Source organism: Salvelinus sp. IW2-2015, linkage group LG26, assembly GCF_002910315.2.
Source record: "Salvelinus sp. IW2-2015 linkage group LG26, ASM291031v2, whole genome shotgun sequence".
Classification (NCBI taxonomy): domain Eukaryota; kingdom Metazoa; phylum Chordata; class Actinopteri; order Salmoniformes; family Salmonidae; genus Salvelinus; species Salvelinus sp. IW2-2015.
The window spans coordinates 27,379,118-27,392,421 of NC_036866.1; the positions used below are offsets into that span (position 1 = coordinate 27,379,118).

The 13,304-nt window shown below is 47.0% G+C and overlaps 1 protein-coding gene across 1 annotated transcript in view; it reads left to right on the forward strand.

The window, feature by feature from the left end:
• The first annotated feature begins 5,514 nt into the window (after window positions 1-5,514).
• The window catches only part of LOC111952764 (protein piccolo-like), a 54,856-nt gene continuing 47,066 nt past the window's right edge, over window positions 5,515-13,304 (forward strand). The window contains exons 1-2 of the mRNA XM_070435023.1: window positions 5,515-6,297; window positions 6,542-12,974. Of these exons, the coding sequence (XP_070291124.1) occupies window positions 5,515-6,297; window positions 6,542-12,974 (7,216 nt within the window). The remainder of the gene's footprint in view (window positions 6,298-6,541; window positions 12,975-13,304) is intronic.

Below are 13,304 nucleotides of genomic sequence, written 5' to 3' on the forward strand. Positions count from 1 at the left end.
AAATTGCATAACTCGTTAAAATGGAAAAGGTTCCATTGTGACAGAGCACACTTGGTAGGGGTTGTGTGGAGAGAGGAGAGGGACTGGGTAGCCGTTACTGTAGATATGCTGTTCAGGGTACACAGAGGCTTTCCTCAGCCCTCTGAGTGAGCTGGTGTTCACCTTCCGCCACAACCCCTGCCAAGTGTGCTCTGTCACATGGAACTTGTCCATTTTAATGAGTTATGCAAATGACGTTGTGTTGTAGTTCATTGACAATCCAAGGACATCTCAATCTAAGATGTAAGGTGGGAATAAAATAAATAATAAGGAAGCATAATAAAATAAGTAAAGCATAAACATGATGATTTCGCCTTCATCCACAACATGATTGAGAGTGCTGAGGTACAGTGCCTTGCAAAAGTATTCATTCCCCTTTTGTTGCATTACAACCTGTAATTTAAATGGATTTTAAATGGACATAATTTGTTAAATAAAGTCCACCTGTTGCAATTTAAGTGTCACATGATCTGTCACATGATCTCAGTATATACAGTTGAAGTCAAGAAGTTTACATACAATTAGTTTGGAGTCATTAAAATGTGTTTTTCAACCACTCCACAAATTTGTTGTAACAAACTATAGTGTTGGCAAGATGGTAAAGACATCTACTTTGTGCATGACACAAGTAATTTTTCCAACAATTGTTTACAGACAGATTATTTCACTTATAATTCACTGTATACACATGCCAGTGGGTCAGAAGTTGCATACACTAAGTTGACTGTGCCTTTAAACAGCTTGGAAAAATTCCAGAAAATTATGTCATGGCTTTAGAAGCTTCTGATAGGCTAATTGACATAATTTGAGTCAATTGGAGGTGTACCTGTGGATGTATTTCAAAGTCCTACCTTCAAATTCTGTGCCTCTTTGCTTGACACATGGGAAAATCAAAAAGAAATCAGCCAAGACCTCAGAAAAAAATTGTAGACCTCCACAAGTCTGGTTCATTCTTAGTGCTCTGGATAAGAGCGTCTGCTAAATGACTTAAATGTAAATGTAAGTCTGGTTCATCCTGGGAGCAATTTCCAAATGCCTGAAGTATCACGTTCATCTGTACAAACAATAGTATGCAAGTATAAACACCATGGACCACGCAGCCATCGTACTGCTCAGTAAGGAGACGCGTTCTGTCTCCTAGAGATGAACGTAATTTGATGCAAAATGTGCAAATCAATCCAGAACAACAGCAAAGGACCTGTGAAGATGCTGGAGGAAACAGGTACAAAAGTATATATATCCACAGTAAAACGAGTCCTATATCGACATAACCTGAAAGGCCACTCAGCAAGGAAGAACCACTGCTCCAAAAACCCGGCATAAAAAGCCAGACTATCGGTTTGCAACTGCACATGGGGACAAAGATGTACTTTTGGAGAAATGTCCTCTGGTCTGATGAAACAAAATAGAACTGTTTGGCCATAATGACCATCGTTATGTTTGGAGGAAAAAGGGAGGCTGCAGCCGAAGAACACCATCCCAACAGTGAAGCACGGGGTGGCAGCATCATATTGTGGGGGTGCTTTGCTGCAGGAGGGACTAGTGTGCTTCACAAAATAGATGGCGTGATAAGGAATGAAAATGATGTGGAATATATGAAGCAACATCTCAAGACATCAGTCAGGAAGTTAAAGCTTGGTCGCAAATGGCTCTTCCGAATGGAAAATGACCCCAAGCATACTTCCAAAGTTGTGGCAAAAGTGCTTAAGGACAACAAAGTCAAGGTATTGGAGTGGCCATCACAAAGCCCTGACCTCAATCCTATAGAAAATGTGTAGGGGAGAACTGAAAAGCGTGTGAAAGCAAGGAGGCCTACAAAACCTGACTGAGTTACACCAGCTCTGTCAGGAGGAATGGGCCAAAATTCACAAATATATTGTCCTGCTGAAGGCTGTCTGTTGGAAAGCAGACTGAACCAGTTTTCCTCTAGGATTTTGCCAGTGCTTAGCTATATTCCAGTTTCTTTTTATCCCCAAAAAACTCCATAGTCTTTGCCAAGGAATAGCTTACCCATAACATGATGCACCCACCGCTATGCTTGAAAAGATGAAGAGTGGTACTCAGTGATGTGTTGTGTTGGATTTGCCCCAAACATAACACTTTGAATTCAGGACAAAAATTAAGTCTTTGCCACATTTTTTGCTTTTTTACTTTAGTGCTTCATTGCAAACTGGATGCATGTTTTGGAATATTTTTATTCTGTATGTAAAAGTGTTGCTTCCATCCCTCTCCTCACCCCTATCTGGGCTCAAACCAGGGACCCTCTGCACACATCAACAACTGCCTCCCACGAAGCAGTGTTACCTATCGTTCCACAAAAGCCACAAACAACTACTTCAAGGTCTCAAAGCGAGTGACATCACCGATTGAAACGCTATTAGCGCACATCCCGCTAACTAGCTAGCCATTTCACATCRGTTACACTCACCCCCCTTTTGMACTCCTCCTTTTCCGCAGCAACCAGTGATCCAGGTCAGCAGCATCAATGTTACAGTTTAGCTTCCGTCCCTCTCCTCGCCCCTATCTGGGCTCGAACCAGAGACCCTCTGCACACATCAACATYTGCCTCCCACGAAGCATTGTTACCTATCGCTAGGTAACAATGCTTCGAGGGTGACTGTTGTTGATGTCAGCAGAGGGTCCCTGGTTCATACCCCTTAACTATCTCATGTTTTGATAATATGAATAAGAATGTAGTCAATTGAGTTTGGAAATCAGTATTTTTCAATTTCTCCCATAGTTCCCATTTTAAATACAAAAAATATGCATAGAGATTCACAAGACTATAACATTTGAATGTTGTAAAATGCTGCCCTGCCTGGACACTCACATTCAAATCATGTTCACCTTTCATCGCTCCCATTGTTCCCATTTTCAATCAAAAAATATAAATGAGAGATTCACAAGACTAACATTTGAATATTGTAAAGTGCTGCCCTTTCCTGGCTGGCAAGGACTCTCAGGTGAAGCCATTGAATAAAATGAATTACAAGGAAATAACATTTTAAGCTTTTGAACCTATTTAAAAATGCTATTGGCCTACATTTTTACCCTGTATAGTTTGGACTATCCTTTTCGAAACGTATGAGACATCAAAACATTCTAGAAAACCTTGCTATCACAACAGCTGTTCACTTTACTGTGATTCTGAAAATGATTTTCTGAATCAACTGATGATTGTTGAAACGTTATAGGCTACAGCCTATACGCAAAAGGCTATACGCAAAAGGTATAACGGTGCAACATAGACACATGTTCATTATAGTCATACTGAGTCAGTGATGTAATTATTCGCTACCCTGACTAGATCCTCCAGAGACTCACAGGGCCTGTTGCATTTATTCACATAATAATGGAGTCAGATTGATGAATGCAGTTTATTATATATTCAACATAATGGTTGGATCATTTCCATCCAACTATAAATGGTGACCCCTCCTCAATTGAGGAGCCAACTACAAACATACATAAAATCAACTATACAGTAATCATAGGAACAATAATGTAACGTGTACGCTGGTACAGGGAGTGAATTTAATAAAAAAATGAACCAAAACAAGTACCACGAGTAGTGTACAGACATGAAACACAGGAACTGGATCAATAAAGCCTGGGGAATGAACCAAAGGGAGTGACAGATATAAGGGAGGTAATCAGGAAGGTGATGGAGTCCAGGTGAGTCTCGTGAAGCACAGGTGCGCGTTACGATGGGGACATGTGTGCGTAATAATGAGTACACTGTTGACATTGAGTGCCAGAGAGGAGGAGCGGGAGTAAACGTGACAAATAACAGGGAACATAAAACAGTATATAAATCCTCAGTGTTAATAAATGGGAATTCCATTTACCGTGGGTGCTTTTTTAAATATAGTTTTATTTTGTATGGTTTCAGTATAGCCAAGTGGTGGGCGGTGTGTGATAGTGCAGTACACCTGAGCTATTGTCTTGCAGTGAAGCTGGCCTAAATGTGAGGTCAGACAGAGAGCATTTCCATTTCAGTATCTGACAAAAGCACCTAATGGATCCGCTGCTATCATAATTAACTTATTTTTTATTCTGTGCTGACCTTGCACTGTGACCACATGCTTTCTGAAGTATTAAATCACTTTGTCCCCCCTGTTGAGAGATGTTATGGGAACACTTATAAACCTTTTCTAAAGATATTGGAAATCAGAGTGCATATGGAGATATTTGACTGTTTTGTGTCTATTCTAAGCATTAGGCTATGTAGCAAAGGCTTTTTTGTTAGTTCTGACCCCTGACCACAAATGTCCACACGGCAAGGGCGTGGTAGTGGAGGTATTTTGGGCTTGTTTCTGGGAACACACACGGGATCCCTGGCACATCTGGGTGTGGTTTGGACTACATTGCCTAAGCTTGGCCATGACAGAAGGTGGGTTACATCACTCGCTAAAGCTCCCATCAGCACGTGACATCCCCATGAACTATTATTAATATACGTCACTGGTCTCTGAGCCAGCACTAATCCCCTTGAGAAAGTGTGTGTGTGTCACCATTGACTTTCTTGAATAAGCCGTACATATTCTTCAACTAGTCATGATCTAGGAAGCACACTGAATCATCTTTGTCATCCTCATCAAAAGGCAATGGAGAAAAACACACAATCAAAGTTGGATCCAACTACAGGCTTATGTAGCTAAACAAATGTTGCATGCATGCATTTGGGTTCATGCAGTTAGCTGTCTTTATTTCTGCAAATATATACATCTTTGAATACGTACACTAATGTTTACAGTAGAACATGTGTTTATAAGTATCATTTAAGTGTTGTGTGTGCATGTGGGTTTATCTGTGCAAGCGTATGGTATATCCTAATATCTCACACACACATGGTGATAGAATTGTGTGATTCTGTGTGATCGTGCACCACTGGCGCTCTGCTCTAGGCAGAGTTTACTGATCATGCTTTTTTTCTCAACTGGCCCAAAATAAATGGAGCAAAAGGTCAATGCTGATGTGTTGAGTGATTTCATGTAAATATCAATAAGATTCCCTGTAAGATATGATTTGTTTTCTGACAAGGTAAGAAATTTGTATGTAGTGACATCAAGACAGTTTGCTGCTTTTGTATCGCTGATGAATGCTGTTCAAAAATCACTGTTATGAAGGGTGAATGCTGTTTCCTCTGTTTCTCCATTCCACTACTAACCACTGTGTGTTGTCCCCTCTATTGACAGAAGTAATAGATGATCTGACTACTAACCACTGTGTGTTGTCCCCTCTATTGACAGAAGTAAACGATGATCCTGACTACTAACCACTGTGTGTTGTCCCCTCTATTGACAGAAGTAATAGATGATCTGACTACTAACCACTGTGTGTTGTCCCCTCTATTGACAGAAGTAATAGATGATCTGACTACTAACCACTGTGTGTTGTTTTCTGTGTTGATAAAAGGAATGGCTGTGTCTGAACTGCCAGACACAGAGAGCTCTGTCTGGTCAGCTGGGAGACATGGGGATGATGGCCGAGGCACAACTCACTAAGACTGGTGCCCAGCCCACACCACAGCCTGTAGCCACATCCACCAAGACAGAGCCCCAGTTTCCAGCAGCAACCACAACCAAGGCCCAGGCTGTTCCTCTCACATCAGAGCCCATTCCACCTACACTAACACCTGCTCTTGCACAAAAGGAGCTGGAGCCAAAGGTGAAAGTCCCTGAGGCTGAAGCTCCCAATGCGGTCACAAAGGCTGAGGCTCCAAAGACAGAAGTTCTCAAGGTGAAGATCGCCCAGACAGAGGCACCAAAAATGGAGTCTTCTGTGGTAGAAGTTCCTACAAATGAGCTGCCCAAACCTGTACCACCTAAATCTGAACCACCCAAGACTCCAGTGGTAGCTGCTCCTGTTGTCTCTGTCCCAATGACTGAGGCCATGACTGCTCCTGCTCCTCTACCCACCACAGTCGCTACTGCCATTGCTGTCACTCCAGCCACTGTGGAGGCTAAGGCTCAACCAGCAGAGCTACCTAAACCAGCAGAGGAGAAGGTTGAGAAGCCAGCAGAGGAGAAGGTTGAGAAGCCAGCAGAGGAGAAGGTTGAGAAGCCAGCAGAGGAGAAGGTTGAGAAGCAACTGAAGCAACAGAAACCAGTACCTGTCACAGTGGCTGAGAGGGTAACTCCACAACCAGTCCCAACAGCTGATACTATCAAGAAAGTGGCCGCTCCATTGGTTGAAAAGGTGGATGATGTCCTTCCTGAACCTCAGCAGATTCTTACTGAGAAGGAGACTGTGGAGGCAAGTATTTGTTCAACAGTTTGAATCAATGTATTGTTGGTAACATAATTCCTATAATCTTTAGTCAAGATTGTGATTCCATACAAATATAGATTGCTGCCATAGTTCTTAACTGTTCACACAAATAGAATTTGCTCCAGGAGCCATAAACTAAAACAGATAGCAAAGTGTGTGAGACATATGTTTTTATTTGTCCATGCATAGGACAAGCACATTTTAATGTGATGCTTTTTTTCATTTTCAGGAGGAGAAAGAGCCAACTGCAGACTCCCTCCTAGCAGACCAGGTAGTAGTTGAGGTACCGTCCAGCCCAGCCAGTCCATTTGAGGCTGATACCAAGACTGAGGACCATAGTATCAAGTCCCAGGATGAACCAGATATACTTCCTATCTCACAGGGCTCCTACAGCTCAGAGGAAGAGCTGAAGGAGTTGCAGACAGACAGAAATGTCCCTATGATTGACAAGACCGCTGACACAGCCATGCCTTCCAAGGATGAGGTGAATGTGGAAAGGAGGCGTCTGAATTACGTGCAGATGGAGGAGAGCAGTGGGAGCGAACCCTCGCCCCAGGTCCAGAGACAGAGGTTAAGTGCGATAACAGTCAGCACGGCAGCCTCATCCAGCAGTGAGGACTACAAAGCAGACAGCCCAGCAGTCAGCCCAGACTCATCTGTGGATGAGGAGGAGTTCATCCGCAGGCAGATCATGGGGATGACAGGAGAGGAGGAGATGTTTCTCTCAGAGGAGGAAAAAGATGAGAAAGAGAGCAGAGAGGAGGAGACCAAGGAGGCCGAGGTGGATAACGAATCAGGCAAATCCAAACTTCTGCTAAAGAAAGGCATTATGGATAATGAAGACAGCCCAGCCAGGAGACCATCTCTTCCAGGATTTGAGRCTAAAACCACTGCAGATAGGTCTGAGCTCACCACCACTGTGTTTAAGAAAGACATGACGTTACAGCGAACAAAGAGCACGGGTGATGGAGATGCTGAGGGGGAGAGCATCACGGGGTCTCTGGAGGACAAGTCCAAAGGTGAGGGGTCATCCAGTGTCCAGGTGTCCAGCTTCACCCCTGGAACCTCTCCCACCTCAGCCTCTTCTCTGGAGGAGGACAGCGACAGCAGCCCCAGCCACAAGAGGAGCGGGGAGGGGAAACAGCACCGCAAGGCCAAGCACAGACAGGCTGGCCAGTTCCTTCCCACCATCGAGGACTCGTCAGAAGAGGAGGAACTCAGGGAGGAAGAAGATCACCTCAGGGAGCAGGAGAAACAGAAAGAGTCAGACCATCAGCAGGGGAARAGGAGCTCCAAGAAGTCCAAGAGAGATAAAGACGAACTACAGACTCAGAGGAAATGGGATAAGCCTGTAACCTCGCCCAGTAACCCGTCTCCTATTGAAAACGCCTCGCCCACTGTGGAGGTCAGGCAGGCTAGAGAGATGGAAGTGTTTCACAAGTCCTCAGGCTCTGACTATTCTCCTAGCATGGAGTCTGATTCAGAGGCGTTTCACACGGAGGCCAAGATAGCTGTCCCAAAAGGACTGAAGTTCAGTACTGCAGAGCCACTAAAGAGTGCAGAGGAGGTATATGAGGAGATGCTTCAGAAAGCTAGATCTCCTAAAGGAGAGACAGAGCCAGTCCCTGAGATAGAGCCACTCTACGGAGGCATGGCCATAGAGGACTACCTCTATGAGTCCCTAGTGGAGGAGCCTGAAGCTAAACCTAGTTCAGCCCGACCGGAGCAGCCCAGTAAAGACCATGCTAAAGAGCCGGGGAAGAAAAGTTTAAGGTCTCCTGAAGAGGTGTATGAGGAGATGATGCAGAAAAAGAAGGAACTGATGTTGATAGAGCAGGAGTTTCAGAGGGCTCAGTCAGCGATGGACACTCCAAATCCAGAAATACATGTGACTGCACCATCCAGTGCTGCAGCTGAGAGCTGCAAAGTTGGTGAGGCAGAGGGAGAAAAGCCTATGTTAGATGCTGATTCTACCTACGTTAAGAGGAAGAAACGTCCTGCTCCACCACGACCCTCTGAACCTCCTAAACGGCCTGAGGTCAACGTTGCCAAGCCAACAGTTCCTCAGGATATGACTATGAGGAGGGCTCTTTTCCCCATACCGGATTTGAAGATCACCCAGTGTTCCTCTGGAGAGGATGAGACAGATGATAGTATAATAGAGGAGTATGGAGTGGGAGTGTCCTCTGATATTACCCCTAGCGATGAGTCTGAGACTAAAGAACAGGTAGAGTCCTCTCCAGTTTCAGAACATACACCAATAACAGAGGCAGCTGAGATTGAACCCATCACTGTAGTGTGTGATGTTCCCCAGACGAAAGCTACACCAGCTCCTGCCCCTGAGACAATTCTAGCCACCAGTACAACCACCACAACATCACCAATTTCTCCAGTATCACCGCCCACCTCACCAGCAACTCCAGACTCAAGTCTAGCCTCCAATGCTACTTCCTCCTCCTCTTTCCAAGCTCCAAGTCCTCTCTCCTCTGACTCTACTCCAGTGTCCACTCCAACACCAGACCTGGCCAAAGCTGCAGCTCCCTTCGCAGCTCAGCTGCCTGCAGATATCTCCCCTCCTTCTATTGCTCCCATTATGGCTGTTTCTCCAACCACAGTTTTGGTCACAATTCCAGATGTGGTGACAGATCCAACCCAAGCACCAACACCAGCTACAACTACAGTCCATGCTTCTGCTCCACTAGCCCAACCCCAAGCCTCAGTCCCTGCCTCAGTGGTGGTGCACATACCTGATCCGGTTGTAATCCAAATGCCAGACCTGGTTACATCTCCATCCCAGATGTCTGTTCAGGGTCCACCTTCTGTGCAGGTCACAGCACCAACTCCAGTACCAAGCCCAGTACCTTCTGAAGCCACATCTCCAGTCCCAGCTGCTCCCAGTGCAATGTCAACTTCGGCTCCAGTCTCTGCTCCAACTCCAGCCCCAGCTCCAGTTGTAGTCCAAATGCCAGACCTGGTTACCATCACCTCTTCAGTTTCACCCCAAGCCCCACTACCTGTGACATCCTCGGCTCCTACCCAGGCTACAGTGGTGCATTCAGTCCCTGACCAGACTGCTGCCCCACCTCCAACCCCAGTAGTAGTCCCAGCCATAGGGACACGCCGAATTCAGAGACAAGCCTCCACCAAAAAAGCCCCACCTCCCCCTCCACCTAGGTCTACATCAGTCTCCCTGCCCCAAASCTCAGCAGAGCCTACCTCTATCAGGGCCATCCATAATGTCTCCCCGACCGTGACTACCACTATAGCCATGGGAGCAGCTCTGCCTGTGGTGGTGAATGTACAGTCGCTAGTGGAGGATGTCCGGCCAGAAGGTGTTGCTGGCTCTCAGGTTATGATGACACCGACCAGACAGGGGCATGTGGTCATCATAGTTCCCAATGTGGAGAACATGTCGGTGCTCAGCCAGATAACCCAAGACCTTGTGGCAAACTCAGTGGCAATAACTACCACCTCTGCTGTGGTTGAAGGCAGTAGTCAGATAGCAGCAAGGCCTGTGGTTGTCAGTGTTGCTCCTTTCTATACTGCTCCCTCTGTTCCTGCTGTACACAGCTCAGACACATATATACCTTTGGCAGATACCCCAACACCTCCTTTGCCTCCTCCACCACCCCCTGCCACCTTACTAAAGCCAGCTGTTTATCCCAAAAAGCCTTCCATTTCCATCCCACCTTCAGTCCCAACATCAGTGCCGGTCTCAGCTGCTTTGACAATGGCACAGGCAACTGTAACAACCCCAGGCCCCACTCCAGTACACAAGGCCCCTGCACCCCCTCCAGTCCCCCCCAAGCCTGTGTCCATCCCTGCAGGGCTGGTGTTCAGCCACCGACCAGGGGAAAGTGTCAAACCTCCAGTGTATCCCACTGCCAGCCACACACTTCCCACGACCAGAGAAGTGGTCCCGAAAGCCAGCTCAGCAGAGCCATTCACAGCCACAACACTGCCCAGGACCAGAGAACCTCCCAATGCCCTGTCTCTGAGTCTGACCACCCCAGTGGAATCCAAGATGAGTGCTACCTCACCCAGGTCCCCACTTTCTCCAAGGAACGCCAAGTGTCTGGAGACGTATGTTGTGATAACTCTGCCCTCAGAGCCTGGCACACCCACAGAGGGTATCACTGTCCAAGCCCCCATCAGAAGAGGGTCCATCATCCCCTCTAAGCAGACAGGCCCAGGGGTGTGGACCACACCGTCAGAACAGCAGTCACCCATTGAGGCCTTCTCAGCCCAGGACAATGTCAGGAGAGCATCAGTTTCCTCATTGAGGCAGCCGCCACCACCACCAGCAGCAATAGGACCAGTCGAAGTAGCAGCACCCCTAGAGGTAGTCACTGTTCTAGCAACAGCAAGGCGGCCTTCCAAACCATCAGCTATGCAGCTTCCATACGGTATGGCTGAGGTGGTGACAGTTTCAGCTGGGTCTGAGATGCCTATTCAGGTACACAATGTCCCAGCTCCAATCAAGAAACCGTATAAACCTCCAACAGCCAAGCCACCGCAGACAGTGTCTGTGGTTATGACGATGCCATCAGAGCCACAGGTTCCTGTAGAAGTGTCTGCAACTCAAGCCTCTGGTAGAAGGGCATCAATACATGCTGTACCTCAGCAGCCACAATATGTGGCTGAAGTAATGCCTTTACCAGCAGAGCTGGACATACCTACAGAGGTTGTTTCAATTGAGGCCATGTCTGGAAGAGCAACAATACCATCAGAAATGCAGCAACCACAAACCATGGCAGAGGCAATGCCATTACTGCAGGAAATACCAACGGGAGCTATGGCCACCCAAATCCATATTGAAGCTACACCCTCAACCATGCATCAGTCACCATCTCTGATAGAGGTGGTTTCAACTGAGGCTATCATTAGAAGAGCATCAATACCATTGGAAATGCAGCAACCACAAACCATGGCAGAGGTAATGCCATTACAGTACACACCATCAATTCGATCATCTGCATCTGAAGTAATGACTTTTCCTTCAGAGTATGAAATGCCTACGGAGGTTATAACAACTGAGGCCACTACCACTAGAAGGACATCCATATCCTCTGTAGCACAACAACCATACACATTGGCTGAAGTGATGACTTACCCATCAGAATATGAAACACCCACCCAGGTGGTTACAACTGAGGCTACTTCCACTACAAAAAGAGCGTCTATAACCATGCAGCAGCTTCTAACTATGGCCCAGGTTATCACAATGCCTGCAGAGGCAGAGGTACCTCTAGAGGCATATGCTGCCCAAGTTCAATACAGGAGAGAATCCATCCCCTCAGCAGTGCAACCGCCACAGGCAGTATCAGAGGTCCTGAGTTACTCATCAGAGTATGAGAGCCCCCTGGAGGTCATTACAACTGAAGCCTACACCAGAAGCATGTCAGTTCCCTCTGGCCAGGAGGTTCCCCAGACTGTCCCCGTGGCTCCAGTCACCATCACCAGGAAGTTCCACCAGGAGTCGATAGAGAGCCAGGAAATCCGTGGGCCTGAGAAGGTGGTGTCCAGCCTGAGCCACGTGTACTCCTCCTCTATCTCCACCTCAGCCCAGCCCCCGGAGAGTCTGCCCAGCCTGGTCACTCAGGTGGTCACCACCGAGGTTCAGAGAACCACTGTATCTGTGGTTCATGAGAGGCTGCCCCAAGCTCCTGCGTCAGACGCATTGGCCATCCCTATCCAGCCAGACCTGGCTAAAGTCCAGCCCTCTCCCAAACAGAACGGGAAGATCTACTCCGGTGATGCCATTGACCTCCGCACCATTAAGGTCGGTGTAAAGATGACTGATTCAGGGATGGACTTGACGCCTCAGGAATCGAGTCGCCAGTCCGTCTGTAGCAACTCTAGTGGCCGACATACGGCAGTGCAGCCAGAGATAGTGAACCTGAGTGCTGAGATCACCCCTTCCACCACGTTGGCTGTTGTAACTGATAGCATCACTATTGTCACCTGTTCAGCCACCATTGCCTCCTACACCAGCGAGCCAGCAGAAAAGCCTTTAGATCTGCAGGGTTATGTTGCCTCCATGCCTCTCCCTCTTACCATATACAAACCATTCGAGCCTCTGGCACAGATAGTGTATAGGCGGGTAGACTCTCCACCTATCGTCAGCACGGTGACAGTCAGAGACACAGAGACACCAATTAACCTGTCCTATGGAGCTTCCACAGTAGATAGCAGGCTTCCAGTGACCATGGCCCCAGCTATCAGCAATGGGGGGACCATGCTCTCTGAGCTGGCTGGGGCCGTGGACCTGTCCACCTCCAGACCCCTTAGGGCCATGGTGGCTCTGTCCGGCACCAGCCCAGGTGTGGTGACCACGGTTGTAAAGGATGATGGGACGCCCATAGATCTGACAGCTGGGAAAAATGTGTGCTGTGACGTCATCTACAAGCTACCCTTCACAGGGAGCTGTGGGACCCAGCCACCAGTTATTACCCAGCCTGACAACCACTTCAGCTACAGAGACGACCACTACCAGTATGATCATGCTGGGGTCTATGGATTCAAGGTCTTGAACGGCAAGGCCATGTCTGAGACCAATCTGGCTGATGCAGGACTCGTCCTCTATAATGGAAAGACCGGATATGACTATAACAGAGTCTTGGACAGTGCAGTAGACCTGACAGCTGGTAATATATCCGCAGGTTGGTGTGTTCTTTTTTGACCTGCTTGAATTTGATTTCTGAATGGAAAATTATTTCAGTTATCATTGTTTTCCATTATGATTTTAATGAGCATTTACTGTACTTTTGCATGATTTATGAAATGATCTAGATTTCCATCAATGTTCTGTTCCTTTTGTCTTTTCTTTCTTTTTACACAGATGCATGCGTATGCCTGCGTGTTCTCCCACAATATTTTGGCTTTGCATCGTGCTAGCTGGACAGACTGGAGATGCTTGCATGCTTAGTGCTATGATCTCCCCAAATCAAATCTGCATGGCCTTTATTTTGTACAGAACATGTATATACAGT